Source organism: Leguminivora glycinivorella, chromosome 7 (assembly GCF_023078275.1).
Source record: "Leguminivora glycinivorella isolate SPB_JAAS2020 chromosome 7, LegGlyc_1.1, whole genome shotgun sequence".
In the NCBI taxonomy this organism is placed as follows: Eukaryota; Metazoa; Arthropoda; class Insecta; order Lepidoptera; family Tortricidae; genus Leguminivora; species Leguminivora glycinivorella.
The window spans coordinates 9,885,501-9,904,870 of NC_062977.1; the positions used below are offsets into that span (position 1 = coordinate 9,885,501).

The following is a 19,370-nucleotide window of genomic DNA, read 5'->3' on the forward strand; positions in this document are numbered from 1 at the left end:
AATGTTGGATTATGTTATCAATTCGTCTGTATATTTTCCCCTCACCAGCTCGGAAACACGTGTTTTGTCCTTTAATACCAGCGGGTAAAAACGCATTTTATCCACTAGTGGGTAAAGTAATTTGACCTTGAATAAAGTCAAATTAACTGCTTTAAAATTGATAAAAGTGGGTGAATCTAGTAATAAAATCTAGGAACTACTGGAACAGTGATAAACGCATTTTTTGCGTTGTAGTTTCCTCGCTATAGTGAGGGGAAAAGTTTTGTGTCACACTCGGGTGCAAATGTATTTTACTTCTCGTGTGTTAAAAAATTCGCAAGTTCAGGATTCTATTCTCGAACCACTTGCTTCGCTCGTGGTTCAACTATAGAATCCTTTCACTTGCTCGTTTTTCAATTCCACACTCGGCGTTAAAATACAACTTTGCCCCCTTGTATAACAAATAACTATTTTTAATGTTTATTATTCGATATCTCCAATGTCACTGTTCTGGACGTAAGTGCATGCTGTTCTTATAAAAATACCAAAGTCACTATAAGTGTGCCGTTCAGATTTGAGGAGTTCCGTTCTGACCATCATCAGCAGTTCCACTGCACCAAATGTCACTGTTCTGGACGTAAGTGCATGCTGTTCTTATTAAAATACCAAAGTCACTATAAGTGTGCCGTTCAGATTTGAGGAGTTCCACTGCACCAAATGTCACTGTTCCGTACGTAAACCAATGCTGTTCTTTTAAAAACACAAAAATCACCATATGTATGCCTTTCAGATTTGAGGAGTTCCCTCGATTTCTCCAGGATCCCACCACCAGAACTGGGTTCTGAGAAAAATGGGACCAATCTGTATGCATATACATTCAATCAAAAAAAAAATTTTCTAAATCGGTCCAGTAACGACGGAGATATCGAGGAACAAACATTAAAAAAAATAAAAATACAGACGAATTGAGAACCCCTTTCCTTGAGATTTGGAAGGCGGTTAATAAATTGAAATAAATGTCATATAAACAGGGAAAATTACCAAATCCAGCGTCCTCTGTTTACCAGATGCCAAAACCGCTTGGCCATTTGGAGTATCTGGCTCCGTAGCCGAATGGCATTTCTCCGACGCCAAACGAAAACGAAACGTAGTCTGGTTCTGTCGCGCCAATACGCAAGAGCGATAGGGATAGATATCTACCAGCGTTTCGTTTCGTGAGCGTTTCGTGAGCGTTTGTGCCATTCAGCTACGCACCCTGGTCACGCAAAGGAAAATTTCCCACCTCCGGCAGGACTCCATCAGAGCTAGAAACGAAAAAGCCAGAAGAAATTGTGTAAGATTTTATAACAAACTTCCTAATGCCATCACTGAACTGTCTTTTAATCGATTTAAACATTATGTAAAGCGTATACTGATCTCTAAAGCCTACTATAGCACACAAGACTACATGAATGATGAAACACTGTGGGATACAAGTATTGCTGAAAACCATTAATTATATAGCTTATTAATGATGATATTGATAATTCAATGTATTTTTACACAATTTTTTTGACATTTAGAATTTATTCTAGAAGTTTTTATACTAGTATTTTTTTATACAATTTAGATTGATATCATTTTATTAAATCAATGTAGTTTTAAAACAATATTGTTTATTGCACCAATAAATTGCTCTGATATTTAGAATAAGATGAATATTGTACACTGTTGACAATTTAAAAGTGCTTATTGTAAGCCTATTTGAATAAAGAATATTTTGATTGATTGATTGATTGATTGATTGATTGAAGGCCTTCTGGACAAATATTTAAACTAAAGTAAAAATTGAAATAATCAGTCCTCCGACAGGACCTGCGAACTTATGGAATACGGGTTCAGTAGGTCAGAGTTATAGTGGCTCATTCGATGGTTCGATTGATGTCATCATCATCATCATCAGCCTATCGCAGTCCACTGCTGGACATAGGCCTCCCCAATTTCACGCCACCGTTTCCGATCTTCGGCTGCTCGCATCCAGCTGCTGCCAGCCATCCTGCGCAAATCGTCGCTCCACCTTGCCTGAGGCCGTCCTACACTACGCTTGCCGAGACGCGGTCTCCACTCAAGAACTCGTTTACCCCAACGGTTGTCGGTTCCACGGCTAATATGGCCAGCCCACTGCCACTTCAGCTTGCTAATACGGTGGGCTATGTCGATCACTTTGGTTCTCTGCCGGATAACCACATTTCTGATTCGATCCCGCAGAGAGACGCCGAGCATAGCCCTTTCCATAGCCCGCTGAGCGACTTTGAACTTGTGGACCAGCCGTACCGTCAGTGTCACGTTTCGGCCCCGTACGTCATGACGGGTAGGACGCACTGATTGAAGACTTTTGTCTTCAGGCACTGTGGGATCAACGATGTAAAAACTCGACGTAGCTTCCCAAATGCTGCCCAACCTAGCTGAATTCTTCTATTCACCTCATCCTCGAAGTTGTTTCTACCCATCTGCAATGTTTGCCCGAGATAAACATATCTTTGAACAACTTCGAGAACGGCGCCGTGTACCGCGATCGGTTCCGGTAGTACATGTTCATTGAACATGACCTTGGTTTTATCCAAGTTCATCCGTAGGCCGATGCGTGCAGAAGAGTCAGCCAGGTCGTTCAGCATCTGTTGTAGGTCCTGCAGCGTTTCTGACACGATGACGATATCATCAGCGAATCGCAAGTGAGAGATGTACTCGCCATTAATGTTGATGCCACGTCCTTTCCAGCTCAGAGTCTTAAACATGTCCTCCATTGCATTTGAGAACAATTTCGGGGAGATGACGTCCCCTTGTCTCACACCTCTATGCAATGGTATAGGACTTGTTTGCTGATTCTGTACTTGGACGGACATGGTGGCGGCCTCGTAAAGACATCTCATCACTTGGATGTACCGCCAATCTACTTGACATCGCTGCAAGGACTCCAGAACGGACCAGATCTCAATCGAGTCAAAAGCCTTCTCATAGTCCACAAATGCTAGACACAGGGGCTGATTATACTCCTCGGTCTTCTGTATAATCTGCCGCACTGTGTGGATGTGGTCTATGGTGCCGTATCCACTCCGAAATCCAGCCTGCTCCGGAGGTTGGAATTCGTCGAGTCTTCGCGCAAGACGGTTCGTGATCACTCTTGAGAACGGCTTATAGACATGGCTTAGAAGAGAAATGGGTCGATAGTTCTTCATCAAGGTTTTGTCTCCCTTTTTGAAGAACAGGACGACCACACTTCTACTCCATGCCTCTTCTCTCTTCGAATAGGACAGCGTTAAAAAGCTTTTGGAGCTCCCTCAGTACGGGTTTACCACCTGCCTTTAACAACTCTGTTGTAACGCCATCCTCTCCAGGGGCTTTTCCGTTTTTAAGCCGCCCAAGAGCGATCTCGATTTCGCCGATACTGACTTCTGGCAGGTCTTCGGTGAAGTGGCGTGTTAAAGTAGCTCTAGAATCCTCATTTTCAGGATCAGGTCGAGATGCATGTGAAGCGTATAACCGGCCATAGAAGTCTTCCACTTCAGAAAGGACTGCCGGCTTCGAAGTAACGACTTCTCCACGAGCTGTGGTCAACTTCGTCAGGTGGCTTCTTCCTAGAGATTGTACGAACACCTTTGACCCCCGGTTCTGCTCGATCGCTCTTTCAATCGCAAGAGTATTGAAGCACCGGAGATCGTGTCGTACGTGCTTATTGATCTCTCGGTTTAGAGTCCGTTTCCCTGACGAAGTGACGGGTGGGTCTTCACGTCTTTCCTTCATTAGCCCTAAGGTCTCTTCCGAAAGCTTTGACTTCCTGCCTTTGCGCTGAATTTCACAAAATCTCGTACCTTCCTCCCTGAGGATGCGAACCACATCTTGAAGGTTCTGGTCAACGTCAGCTGTAGTTTCCATGGCAGCGAATCGGCTCTCCAGATTTGACTGGAACGTTTCAGATCCTATCATAGTTTGGAGCAGAGTTGGTCGGAGTCTGGCCTTCATCAAGCGGACGCGTTCAGCACGGAAATTGATATTCAGAGAGCCTCGGACGAGTCGCTGATCGCTACCGGTATTGAACCTGTTGATCACGGAGACGTCTCTGAATATGTGCCGTTTGTCCGTCATGATGAAGTCGATCTCATTTTTAGTCATAGTGTCGGGGCTTTGCCACATCCACTTCCTTTGGGGCTGCTTCTTGAAGAATGAGTTCATCAAGAAGAGCCCCTCGCGTTCGAGAAAGTTGACAAGCATTTGCCCCCTATGATTCCTGCTTCCATAACTATGGGATCCTACTACCGATTCGCTGAAATTTTGTACTCCCACTTTAGCGTTAAAATCCCCCATGACAACATTGAAATGGGTCTTAGTAGTGGAGTGGAGGGCTCTCGATATGTCGTCGAACAATTCCTGCACCTCATCATCCGAATGTGTCGAGGTCGGTGCGTACACCTGTACCACCTTGAGGCTATACCTCTCGGTGAGCTAGAGTTATGATGTCCTCCCCCTCTCTTCGGACTTCACATAACCCAAGTATGTGCCACCTAATCTTCCCAAGTTCCACCTCGAGTTGCGCCAGATGCGAGTCAAGTCGAAGCGTGCGTCCGTTAAACGTCGCCAGGGTCAGTCGGTTGTGGTGGCCGTCCGTAACCCAGAGATTCTTCGCACCCCCCGCCCCGCCGTTACCGTGGTCGCCACCAAGACCAGGAATACCGGAGCTGCCGGGAACTGGGGGCCGTGACCTTATTTGTGCTTCCATTTAGGGGGGTTTTCCCATAATCGCCACGCTGGGCAGACGGGTTGGCGATCGCAGTAGGTTGGTGTTGTGCTGATAGTTGACGGCGCTGCTGCCGCTGCTTGCTTGCTTGAAGCTCGATGGAATCAGGCGTTACTTTGCGGAAATCCACGTCTCAAAATCTAGAACACTTGCAAAGGCATGTTCTAGATTTTGATTGATTAAAGCTCATAGATAATTAGATACTGAAGCCTTAGCCATTTCTTATAGGTATATATTTTAAGCGTCAAATGGTGCGAATCGCTTAATTTGCTCTCATTTGCGCCAGGATCCCGTTTTACCCAATTAGTTGAGAGTTTTAAGTGATAACACGGAATGCCTTTTTGGGTAAAATCTGAGACGAAAAAAACTTTTCGGTACTTATGTAAGAAAATATTCACGTCGAAGTTTTTAATGTGTAAAATGAGTAAGTTACGATGTTTTGTAGTCTCGGTAAAAAATAAATTTGGCTCCTTATTATCTAAATATTATACTTAAATTGTGAGGCACGTCAGCACATAATTCATTATTTTGCTGTCATGGATATTTTCCCCTTAAAAGAAAATTTGACAAAGTGAGAAGGTATGACGGATCGTTCTTAAAGTAATTTTCACGTGGAAGGCGAACCCATTCGTAACTCAATTTCCACCATCGAGATAAAATATACTGTAGGTATATTATCCATGGACAACTCAACGGTGACACATACTGAATAATCGATTTAGTATACGTGTCTCTGAGTTCGCCTTATTTTATTTACGTTTTGGTTATGAAATTAGATATTGTTAAACCTACATACCTACCTACATACAGCTACGGTTAGCGATTGCTCCGATTCCCAAGACTCGTCTAGGTATAATTTATTTGGCTTAGGTATTGAATTATTCGGAGTACGATAAAAAAAGTTGGATTATAAACGTCACATATACGTCTGCATTCCCCGAGAATAACGCCGTGGCTTGCGTGGGCGACGGTCGCGCGATAGTCGCGCGACGGCGATGCGACGCATACGAAATCAAACCTTATCGATATGGAAGTATGAGACGCGACGGCGACGGTCGCGCGACCGTCGCCCACGCAAGACACGGCGTAACATTCGATTACCGGCTCTGCCATATATGACATGATCGCTTTTTCTTTCATGTATGACATCTATTTCAATTTATACTGTCTGACTGTACCTACTATGTTGTGTAGTGTGACAAATTAAAAAATAAAATACAAAATATGCAATACAATAATTTGATTTGTTCCCTAGCTTCTCTTTTTAATTGGAATTGGAAACAAAATCTACATGAAAACTCATCCGCGATCAATTTATAGGTACGTCTCATCTCTCTGTCAGTTGTCAGTTATTATATTACCGCGCGGCCTAGGGCGCTGTGTACAAATACGAAATTTAATTAGCTTGTAGCGTAGGTATTCATTGTACAAAATTAATTCTATTGGCATCAATATTTTAAGAAATACTTGGTTAAAGCTTAAAGATTATTAGCCCTTACCTGATATGTAATTACTTAATTAGGTACTAACTCTGTCAGTTTATTTTTATATTCAGATGATACCTATGTATTTTATGATAGGTAGGTACTTAATATGCAATTGCATGTTGTACTAGTTATTATTTAATGTCATAACATACAGTCAATTGGGGTGAATAGGGATGCCGGCTTAAAATGTGATTTGCCCTCCAATGTCTTTAAAAAATACTACAGAAATTGTATCATTCAATTGTCATGATACACTTTGTGTACTTAAGTAAATATCTAGTAAATGTACGGTAAATCACATTTTAGCCTCGTCCCTATTCACCTCGGCATTCCTATTCACCCCATTTGAGGTAAGTTGTTGTACTAAAAATTTAAAAATATAGTTTTCAAATCCAATGGAATAACTTTCTACGTGTACAAATAAAAAATAAAAAATTTGAAGAAACTGCCTCGTTTAAAACTTCACAGCAGTTAAAAATCACTAGACATGTTATACATATAGATGAAATAGAGCATGTTTACCAATATCCACAAACACTAAACAAAAATGTAAGTGGTGTTTATTAATATCTGACGAATTTTAATTATCGTTTACCCGACATTTACTAAATATTTACTTATACAAAGTGTATCATAACAAAATTCAATTTTGAATGATACAATTTCTCTGGTAGTTTGTAAAGAAATTGGCAGGAAAATAACATTTCAAATTTCGTCCCTGCTATGCATCTGCTATGTGACCTATTTGACGGTACCATTATTGATGTTAACATTTAGTCTTCGCTAGAAAAAGATTACACTACTTACAAAGATTTGTTTAGTTCTATTGATAAAGAGGTTATTCTATAATGCCAATCAACCATCATATTATCTCCTTTTGCCATCTCAGCCATCCGGTGGATATCTTCAGTGTGATGTGAATGAAAGTAGCCGTTTCACAATCAAAGCGTTATGAGCTGTCTTTGAATTGTTTGGCGAGAGCGGAGCGCTGTGCCAAGGACTACTTGTAATGCCCCAGTTTTCGACGAAAGGGAAATTTAATTTCACACAAGATCCTTAGATGAATGCAAGCTACAGCTATACCCACCCAGTTTTAGAAGTTTTACTAAACGAAAACATTAGGTAGTTACATAGCTAGGAAATAACATGGATCTGTGTATTGTTGTGTTACCTACAGCATAAATTAATATGTGTGTTAATTAAATTATACAGGTAATTAACAAAGATAATATACGATACGATGAAAAGGCACTTGACTTATCACATCTGCACGGGTAGCATGGTCGCGCGATAGACGATAAAATATCTGGCCGTCCCTATCGCACTATTAGTAAGTGCGATAGGGACGGCCAGATGTTTTATCATTTATCGCGCGACCATACTTGCGTGCCTGATAAGTCAAGTGCCTTTCGTAATATATATACAGTAAGTCAAATATTATGTATTAAGTTAAGACATGCTCATGACGTTGATAGCTTTAATTATGAAATGTTTGAATCAAAACATGATGGATTCCTTGCCGCTTTTGTGTCCAAGTATAGTCGTTGTCAGCATTCGTGTTTGTTATTGGGGGCTATTCGTGATGACAAATGGAATGAATTAAAGTAATTATCGTCCTGTCAAAGTTAATGAGGAGCACGGTTGGATCGCCACTTTGAAGCGGTTAATGCTCACAAGCTCTGACATTTTATGTTATAATTATTCAAAATTTGTGTTGGTTTTCGTTATTTTACTGCATAAATTATGTTTATTTGAGTGTCTTTTCCAGAAATTCAATGTTATGGAAGCCGAAAAATTAAGTTAGATAATTAATAACAATTTATAACTTAATAAGAAAATTTAATTATTATGAAAGCAATATTTGCTTATTTATTTTGAATGTACATACCTTAATTTGAGTAGGTAGTCTAACATAATATAACTTGCATTCTTGCACACGTGCGAGCGGAAGCTGTTCTAGACGCCACGTTTACGCTAGACGCCCATCGAGACACAGTCAGCGGTAGAAACGATATTATCGTAAAGCGTTTGTGCATTTGGCTACGTGCTTAAGTGTAAGGTAACATAAGGTACAGTTTGATAGTCGACCAATTGTTTAATGAAATCGCTGCTGCATATTAGTTCCGGTAATCACAAACAGCAAATCCATTAAATATTGATTAATCAAGTGATTGGTGCCGGGCAGCAAGCCACGGTAATCATTTACTGCCCGCGCGGCTAGTTGCCGGCCTTGATGATTAATGGTGACTAAAATATTGACACGGTAATCCATCCATCATGACCTGTTGCAGGCCGGTGACGCGTAGGGCATGGAAGCGGCGCTTATGTTTGTAGGTCATGTCAATTGGGCAATTTAACCATTTTTGAAAGACTAACATACCTATGTACTGAAAACTGTAATTTTACAATCTAGCCCGCTTTTTGGAATATTTTATTTAGAATAAAAACTTTATTTACAACCCGCCTAGCCGGGGAACTAGGACGGAGAATTATGTCGGACTCGTGACCATTGACCAAATACCGACTAAACCTCCACAGCACGGAGAACACGGGATCGCAGAACATTCTACCGCGAACATCGCCTGCTGTCGACATCCGAAACTGTCCCCTCGTTGCAGAGTCTTCTAGACCGAGGGCCACCTAAATGGACCACCAAAACACATCACACGTATCTATCGACCGGCACTCACAGCTGGCTCACTCACGACTGTAGTTAGATATCATACGTCAATCAGAAGGTCAATGTTTCTAATATAACTAATTATATAATTATACGGACCAACTATTTTTAAGTTATTTCGCTTTTACAGAACTGTGACGCGCTGTTGAAAAGTAGCAAACTTGTTCGGTTAGTTGAACTAACAGAGAACTGTTATTTTCTCAGAAAATGATGTTGTTATATTTCATAAATCATACACTATTCCCAGAAGGAGGTACATCTTATCTAAGTAAACTACGCGCGTAGTTTCATTCATGGCAACTAACTTAATATTAACACAAGTTTGTTGTAGAGTTAAGGGTGTATTGAGATTAAATATAGCAATCGCATGTCTCCGCCGATAACAGAAGTTTTTTTACTAAATCCCGCAACTTACTTCTATCTAAATGTATTATTTTATGAATGGCAAAAGTTTTATGATATCTTAGGTACCCATTTGAAGTTCGCTAATCAAAAGGTACGGACTAAAACCTCTTTTTTCTTTTCTGAACTAAAGAAAGAAGTTTTTTAGAAATCACAAGCATTTTTAATGATTTGCTGTTTTTAACCGCCGCCTCAAATCTCTCAAGGAAGGAAGGTTCTCAATTCGACTGTATGTTTTTTTTTATGTTTGTTCCACGATATCTCCGTCGTTACTGGACCGATTTTGAAAAAAAAACAGTTTTATTTAGGTTTGATTTTTGTCAAGCTTCGATTTCTTATAATCGGATTCATGAGGGATTGAGGAAACTCCTCAAACCTTAACGGTATGAATGTATATGCATACAGACGTACGAACCCAAAAGGCGGCGGTTTATGAATATATTAAAGGGTACACTAAAGTTATCAAGCCGATAAACAAACGAACTTTATCGGCTTGATAAATTTAGTTTAAAAAGAGGGTAAAAGTTTAAAACGCGCTTAATGTAGTTAGGTATCTGTCAGTGGTCATACTTCTAACCTATCCTCCGTTATATGAACCTGTGTGAGCGACAAACCCGCGACTTGTGTGAGCGACAAACCCGCGACGGCGACGCGATGCGACGAAATCAAACCTTCGCTCTCTATGGACGTGTCTTAGGTGGGCGACGGACTCGCGACGGCGATGCGAAGTACATTTTGTCTGTCATTATAGTTGTGTGATACGCGAGCCATTTGGAACTACGAGTAATTCAATCGCACCCCGCAAACACGTTCGCACCAAACTTAATCGGGTTACAAACTGTCAAAACACGGTACCCTCATCCTTACTTATATCGATTATTCATTAAAGCATTACGGCTAGGAGATTATTTAGCGACTCATAATTGATGCTAATGGCTAGGAAATGTAAGAATATAGCACGGGAAGCACATTATCAGCGAGATCTTACGATATTGCTGATACCTATAGATTATTAGCAAGATCGGATGGGTGCTTAGATAAAATGCCAATCCCTTATGTCCGGTAGCGAAAAAAATAACACGTAAGTAATTATATTGTTAATCGCACTGATGAGAAAGTAGTACTTGACCGTATCTTTCGCTATGAAGTCAATTATTGTCCTTTTGGCTCTTGCGAGTGTGTTACGCACTACCCATGTTTGAGAGCATTAATCGACAGAGCATTACATTTATCTATTGTTTATAAAGTCTGACAAGAGTGACCAGACATGTTGCGGAATTTCATTAGAACTATTTTCTTCATACTAAACTGAACTGTCACCCCATATATCAGAATAATAGCGCCCTCCTGACAATACTCATATATTTCTGGTCAGGCTTTACTCATTTTAAGTGGAATCCAAGTCTTACGCAAACTTCTTCTTCTTCGTGTAAAGGGATCAAGTAAAACTAAATTTTGGTTTACCAATGCTTAGCCACTTCAAGCCCTCGAGGGGTAGCCTTTAAGAGAGATTCTTCAGTGCACGTTGTTGAGCACCGGGGGCACTGTCTCATATGTGTTGTTGTTTGGGGGACGCCACAATCGCAGAGTATGTCCCCATGTCGCCCAATCCCCCATTTCTGGAGATTATCCAAACGTTTATTAGGCAAACAATAAACGCGGAAGAATATCTGATTTGCTACATTTTTTTTGTGTTTTAACCCTATATACCTGAACTTCAATAACGTACTTGTTAACTAGTGGATTGCAGTTTAAAACATAATGAATAACGTTTTAAGTGTTTTAACCGTGAAAATAAGTTTTCTACAAGAATTAATTCATCAAGCATTATGTTCCCAATAAGACCACAGACCGCACAAACGTTACTGTACTTTTTCTACTCCCGTACTGTTATTCGTGAGTTACAAGGTCGTGCATAGAACTTAAAAACCCTACATAAAAGATGTCAGGACAAGTCTATCTAGTCTATACCCTGAAAACATTTAGTAGAAGTAGCACGATATAGCTGTTACAGTTCAGTAAATACATTGCTACCAACTTAACAAACCAATTCGCAGAGTCGAGACTCCTTCGTTTTCTGCTGCGTTCATTGGCGACGCGTCGAATCGCATTCAAATGTATGAGAACTCGATTCAACTCGGCTCAATTCGTCTTAGTGGCCAGGCTTCAAAGAACCATACCATAGACAGTTTTATTTTCATGTTTGCACTCAAACTGCATATTCAAAATGGTAGGCGGTCCACTAGATAACTAAGATGACTGAAAGTAGGTATTTGTTGATTTATAATTTTCTTTCAAAATAAGTGCTTGGTCGTAGAAAAAGTATTGTATGCAACGGTATTTAACTGAGTCAAAAAATGCTCGTGGCGTCTTTATTAACAATTTTCGGCTTCGCCTCAAATTGTTACCCACGCCACTCACCTTTTTTGACCTCTTTTAACCACCAGTTGCATAAAATACTATAATTATACTATGTTGCATAGGTAATAATTTCTGCGGCAAGTATTGTAGGTAATTATTCCTTTGAGAACGTGTCTAAGACGGCAATTACCTATTGTTGGGTACAATGGCAGTGACATTGTTAATTAAGTTACGAGATTTGGCGATATTGGCGAACGTACCGTTTACTTAGGTATTTTGTATATATTATGTATAGCTTATTCTACGGTTTATATCACTAACATTGTTGTAAAAACTTTTAGGTATAGGTGTTAATAAATCTTAATATATAAGTGGAAGATATTCTTCCCTCGCGGCGAATTAGTACGATAAGTACCTACCTATAGTATATTTTGGACATTTCTTGTGACTTAAAACATTTAAAGAAATAGCCCTAGTAAATCAATTTTAAATCGCTGTATTCTGGGAAAGTTTTCTCCAATAGCCTTTAGAGTTGGCTTTGCGCCAGATTTTATAAACGACCAAAGTTTACTTACTAATTGAAAAATTGTAAGAAGCTCTCATGTCAATTATACCTTAAAAAGGTTGAAAAACTGGGCTACGGAGCAATTAATATCAGTTGAGTTTGGGATGTGCTTTGATCCATTTCCTATAAAAGTACGTTACATAAGTGTACTGTATATTTTTACTTATTTATGAAATTGAAGTAGATAAATGTTTTTTTATTATTATAAATGGGCTTACTCTTGGCCACAGACAAAACACACAAAAGTTATAAATACTGTGATGTCATTAGTGGAGCTTTAGTACATTCATTACCTATATAATTATTTGTGGTGAATAAAAATAAATAAATTTTAATTGATATTCATTCCGGTCTGTTCGCTTCGGTTACGCTGAGCGCTACAGTTTAAATATAAATGTTACAATTAACATTATTCCATTTTGATTTTGATTATGGACTAAATTATATAAAAGAGTAGGTATACTTAATATTTATGGGTAAGCATAAATATTTACCGCAACGCAAATGCGTGCTCTCTGAAGATACATCAGGACCGAATGCTAAATCTATACAACATTTATATTATGTACTATAAAATTTCATAATACTTTTGGCAAATTTCAACCCCTTAATTTATTTATTTATCGTATGGCTTTTACACACTGGTTAAAACTTATTATATGTAGTTACATTAAATTAAACACTATTTAAAATTTACAGTTCTGCAGATAAAAACTCGCATTATTTGTTATGTTTTTGAAATCTTCCGCGGGCCCGTTGTACTTGGTGATGGGACACTCGAACACTATGTGGTGTATAGTCTGTGCAGGGTCTCCACACTCGCATGCCGCCGACTCGCTTCATCCCCACTTGTGCCAAAGATGCGCGCAGTTACCGAACCCAGTCCTCAGGCGGTTTAGTTTGCACCATATTTGTCTGCTCTCACTGAATCCCTTGGGCCGTTCCTCTGTGTGAAATTGAAAGATGGTGCAGTTTAATTGGTGTTGCTGAGCATCCCATCTTTCCAACCACGCTTGGCTATCTTTCCATGACGGGATATATATGTGGAAGGTTTTAGCTGGTGGGTTTCGGGACTTGAGACGGGTGTTTTTGAGGCTATCAAGGTCTTCATGGATGGGCAGTAGGGAGTTACCAGACATTTTAGTGAATTCCCGTGCTAGGTGTTTATATCTGCGGATGTCCGGTGGTACGACATTGCTGAGGACCGGTAACCAGTTGGTGGGAGTTGGCATGATACAGCCCGTGATAATCCTCATTGTGTTATTTAGCTCAACGTCTACTCTGGCCACGTGTGCGCTATTCATCCACACGGGTGCACAGTATTCCGCCGTCGAGTAAACAAGAGCCATAGCAGTAGTAACCCCTTAAGACAGGCGACTACAGAAAGCGTTATGACGGCATCAAGCTCAAAGTCATGAACAGAAACGAAGTAAATATATATATTTTTTCCCCTCACTAGCTCGGAAACACGTGTTTTGTCCTTCGATACCAGCGGGTAAAAACGCATTTTATCCACTAGTGGATAAAGTAATTTGACCTTGAATAGAGGCAAATTTTCTACTTTAAAATTGATAAAAGTGGGTTAATCTAGTGATGAAGATGTTTTACCACCTGTGGAACTACAGGAAGCAGTGATAAACGCGTTTTTTGTGTTATACTTTCCTCGCTACAGTGAAGGGAAAAGTTTTGTGTTACACACGAGTGCAAATGTATTTTACACTTCTCGTGTATTGAAAAACTCGCAAGCTCAGGATTCTATTCTCGAACCACTCGCTTCGCTCGTGGTTCAACTATAGAATCCTTTCGCTTGCTCGTTTTTCAATTTCACACTCGGCGTTAAAATACAACTTTGCACTCTTGTATAACAAATAACTATTATATTATACCTACGTTCGTGCTTGAAATAAATGCGATCACGTCAAAAGAATCGAATAAATCGCTACGAACGCAATTACGAGCCTAGTTTGTTATAAATCAGTTTTGCGCAAACCCTGGGTGATGTGACAGGCCTCACAGGCCGTTAGATCTCAGACAAATCTAATAAAGATTTGATATAGTCGGGCGCACCAATTTTTGAGGTGTTGGATTATCGTGTCGCAATGTTGAAAGATAAGCTAGCACAGCTTATTCCAGTAACAGACTAAACTGGAGCTATTAACATGAAAGAGGTGCTCAAAAATTAAGTATTTTGCAACATTCTGCTGCCGGCTTGAATTTGATTTAATGATTACTTGAATAAATGATTAAATGATTACTGTTTTCTTTTTCCGAGTAAAACTTGATATAATTTTGGGTCTGTGTCGATATCCGAATGATACTTTTAGGTAGGTACATGTTTACATAATAAAAATACTCCAAATTTATTGAAGTAGGTTAGAAAACGACAGCATGGGTAATGGGTATTTTAAGATACTACTTAGTTAATGCTTGCACCACTAAAATCTTTGATTTATGATCGTAAGTTATGTACGCAAAGTATGTCTCGTATGAGATATCTCATATTTTTAATGGTGAAGTTATATGGAGAATGTGTAAGTGGTTTTATTACTTGTTCAAGGCTGCGGAATATGGAGCAGATAAATCTGTGTACTGTGTCTGTGTAGCATGTTACTGAGTTTAACTCTAAACTAAGTATTTTAAGAGATACTATTGTTACTAAGAGTAATATTGCACATATTTAAAGTCACATACAGGTCGAACGCGATTAATTAACATTATTTTACCTTTTTTCCCAACGTTTCAGCCAGGGTGCACTGGCCGTGGTCGCGGAAGACTGACGTCCCAGCAAAGTGTCACCGGAGATGTAAACACCACAAAACTACCCGATATTAATTTATATAAATGTTCGGGGTAGACAAATAAATATAATCTACCCGCTTTTAGTTAATGTTTATTTCCCACCGTACGACACACAGCACTCACAAAATCTGCGCACTGGTCCGAAGGTAGATCTTTTGGTTTGAACATTTGAATCACTGGTCGATGTTGGCGATAATCTATACCCGTCTTCCCTGTTAAAGTTTTATGGATATTTTTTAATAGATCACAATCCGAGGATAATAGTGTCGCTCGGTGGAAAGAACTTTGGGTTTGTGTAGCTCAATCCAGTGATTCGTTTCCGTAGTAAGCAAGTGCTCGGCGATTGCAGATTTGTGTATATTTTTAACTGCCGCTATGTGTTCCTTCACCCTCTCTTGAACGCTGCGCTTTGTTTGGCCAATATACGCACTTCCACAACTGCAATCTATCTTGTAGACACCAGGATTTTGGTACGGAATGACATCCTTAGGACTGCGTAAGAGACTCGCTACTTTAGATAACGGTGTGTATACAGTCTTAATGGAGACTTTTCTTAGTACTGATCCAATTTTATCCGTTATCCTTTTAATATACGGCAAAAAGGCTGGTTGCCTGTCAACCTGCGGATATTTGCAAGTACCCATTTTTCCTCAGCACCTTCGCCAACATGGGGACCAGTGATTCAAATGTTCAAACCAAAAGATCTATCTTCGGACCAGTGCGCGGATGTTGTGAGTGCCGTGTGTCGTGGCGGTGGGAAATAAACGTTAACTAAAAGCGAGTAGATTATATTTATTTGTCTACCCCGAACATTTATATAAATTAATATCGGGTAGTTTTGTGGTGTTTACATCTCCGGTGATACTTTGCTGGGACGTCAGTCTTCCGCGACCACGTTGGGAAAAAAGGTAAAATAATGTTAATTTATCGCGTTCGACCTGTATGTGACTTTAAATATGTTTACAAAGCGCGAGAAATTAAAGTGTTACAATAATATTGCAGTTCAAATTGTTCATGAAAGCACTGCGGGTGCTATTTACGTGGATTTTACGACATTAAGCTCAGGGTAGTGCACCTAATCTGTAAATAGGTAATACATACTTTTATTTGAATTCTCGTATGTAGGTATATCATATTATTTATTTATTTCTCAATCTATTATTTCCGTAATATTTGAATAGGATTCCCTAATAGAACATTTTTAGATCAAGCAATATTTGACGCCCCCATTGAATTATATTGGCTCACACGGAAGCCATGAGAGGCGAAATTTATTAGTAAGGAAATGTTAGGATTACCGTCGCGTGAAACCGATCACAAGAAATGTAACTGTAACGAGATTTAATATATAGAAAGAAACAGGTTTTAGCACTATAAGGAGGTATACTACCTATTTACTTATTCAAAGTCATAGCTGGTCAATATTTTACCTCACTTACCTGCTGCAAAAATGCGAAACGTACGAACGTATCATGCTATTTTAGTCAGTCTCAGTACAAGACTCTGACTGAACTAGCATGACAAATACGAACGTTTCGTTCACTACATCTATATGCGTATCCACGTATCCAGTTTCAGTATAATCATTACCGATCTAAAAAATGAATATGTAGCGTACGGATTGCGATACTTGCCTCGTAAGCATATATTTAAGAAGAAAAGCGGGGTTGTTTGTTTGGAAACAATATGCTTGCTATATCTTACACCAGCAATAAATATGAAACGAGAAATCTTGGCACAGCAAAATGTTGATATCGTAAAGATATTATCTGAAGTATCCACCATGCAAAGATGTTATTTTTCGTACTAAAAACGGTTAATAGAAAAGTCTTGTTTATTTCGCAATATTTTGAAGTGATAAAGTTATATCTTTAGTAGTAATAATAAAGTTGTTCTTACCTGAAATGCAAGAAGCAAACTCTAATGGCGCATAAAAATATAGATGTTTTATCGTTTAATGACTGACGGAATGTTTACGATCAACGCATAAATTTTAACTTTGTAAAGTAAATCGGTTTATGACATTTAAGAACTTAGGTGAAGACATTCTTGATCGCGTGGAAAAAATCTTAGGATTTTGCCCTTTTCGCGATGTTTGATTAAAACCGCAAATGAATATGTTATGTGATTAAAATCAAAACAAACGAGAATATGCGGAAGGGAAAAGTCTTTCCGGGCTGCAGACTCTACCATGTTAAATATGAAATCTAGTCAACATTCTAAAAATTTATGCCGTATTGAATTTTCACAGATATCTGGGAACTTGTTTAGCGAAATGATTAAACTAGTTGACTTTATAAATTTGTTTCGTCAATTTACTGTCGTGGTTTAGGGATTTGACAAAATCCCTAAACAAATTTAGTGAAATGGCAAAACATGGCGTGTTTATTGCTCGATTTTGTGATTTCACTAAACAGAGTCAGAGATTTAGTCAAATGACTGAAATTTTCTAGAGAAATGATGAAATGGATTCGCTATTTTTACATCCAGCGTGCAGTTGATCATATCATAAGTATATTTAACTTAGAGATTTCATGCTATTTCCCTTCGACATAATTATTGGTCCTAAAATACAAATGTTCGATTTTATTATTGATTAAGTAGCTACTATTTATTTTACAGGTAATTTATACACAATTTTGGTCAAACACTGTAGTTTCTGTACCTACACTTACTATTCGTAGGTACATTCTGAACTTATTATATCCACTTTGATCAAAGTGTCAATTTATCGAATTATTAGCAATAAAGACTTGATGGATTGATCTCTGATGCTTTTTAGCAAGGCCATTTCTGCTTAATTTCACTTTGAAATTAATGCTATAATTGATGGATGGAATTATATGTTTTAAATACTGTGAGTAGTATGCTTAATATTTTGAACACATTATTATTTTTTATTAAATAAATTTACCTGTATATTTACTTATTGGTCCCATTTGACCTGATGATGAGATCCATTAGAAATCGAGGGAAGGTTCTTCTGTTCACGATGGGCGTATATTTCGTCATGCACAATAATAAAACATTATTTAGAGAGTTTTAGATTCATTTACTAGACAGCTATTCATATTCACATTCATCACGTACAAAAAATAAAGGGGTGTAAATATATCTCTGAAAATGTAACAAGGTAACATAACGTGTGTCGATCTAGACGAGGTCAGTCGAGCAGAGACAATAGCGAACGGGGCGGGGACCTTGACGGGGGCGGGCGGGGCGGGGGGACGCTACGGGGGAGCGCGGCGGCGGCGCGCGCGCCGGCCGCACAGCAGCCGCTGGAACGCGTGCCGGAACTCCGGGCTGAACACCGTGTAGATCACCGGGTTGAGCGTGGAGTTGAAGTAGCCCAGCCACAGCGAGAACGACGTCAGCACCGGGCTCACTTCGCAGTCGCCGCACGTCGGCATCAGGATAGCCAACACGAAGAACGGTAGCCAGCAGGCGACAAACGCGCCCGTGATTATTGCAAGAGTTTTCGCCGCTTTTCTCTCTCGTTTCGAGTCGGCGGCCTCTTTCGGCTTTCGCTTCACCAGCGTCGGGTAGTAGGCGGCGGCGACGGCTCCGTAGCCGGTGGTCGGCGGGTCTTGCTCGAGGCCGTTTACGCACGACTGCTTCTCTGGACTCGTGTTATTTGATGATACGTTGGTGAAACCGGTGGTGGTGGTTTCAGAAATAGTGGGGAGCGGCCGTCCGATGACGGCTACAACTGCGGCTGCGATTCCCCCGCTGCCGCCGGCCGCCACGAGCGCCCCGCCCGCCGGCACGGGCGGCGGCCCGACACCGCCGCGGGCCGTGGCGCCTCGCCGTCTGCGTATTCTCTTTCTAGCGGTTTGATATATTCGCCAGTACAGTATTAATATAACCAGTACTGGCACGTAGAACGACGAAGCCGTTGCAAATATTTGGTAGCCCACATCTTGGCTAATGAGGCAACGTAGGTCTTCAGAGACCCGTCGGTCCCAGTCGGGGTCCTTCCAGCCCAGCAGCGGCGCGATGCAGACGAGGAAGCTGACGACCCACACACACGCGATCATGGCGCCCACCCGCTTCGCAGTTCGTGCATGAATGTAATCTATATTTGTCACAGCCCAATACCTATGAACAAAACATTAGTACATTACTACAGAGGCCGGGACAAATAAAAGACATATAGACATATAGAGGATAGGTCTGAGGCGGGCAACCCCATTTCCCGCCGAGGTATGTATAGTGCTTTTCTCAAACATGGTATGAAATAAATAAAGTCTACTAAAAATAGTAACTTTGGATGGCTGTATCTCCTAAACGGTGCGGCGTAGCGCAAAAATAATCGAATTTTCGTTC

General features: G+C 40.0%; 1 protein-coding gene across 3 annotated transcripts in view; it reads right to left on the reverse strand.

Moving 5' to 3' along the window:
- Nucleotides 1-18,075: 18,075 nt before the first annotated feature.
- The window catches only part of LOC125227928 (5-hydroxytryptamine receptor), a 48,065-nt gene continuing 46,770 nt past the window's right edge, over nucleotides 18,076-19,370 (reverse strand). For all 3 annotated transcript variants that reach the window (XM_048132333.1, XM_048132334.1, XM_048132335.1), the window contains exon 6: nucleotides 18,076-19,142. In XM_048132333.1, coding sequence (XP_047988290.1) covers nucleotides 18,275-19,142 — 868 coding nt within the window. In that variant the 3' untranslated portion in view covers nucleotides 18,076-18,274. The remainder of the gene's footprint in view (nucleotides 19,143-19,370) is intronic.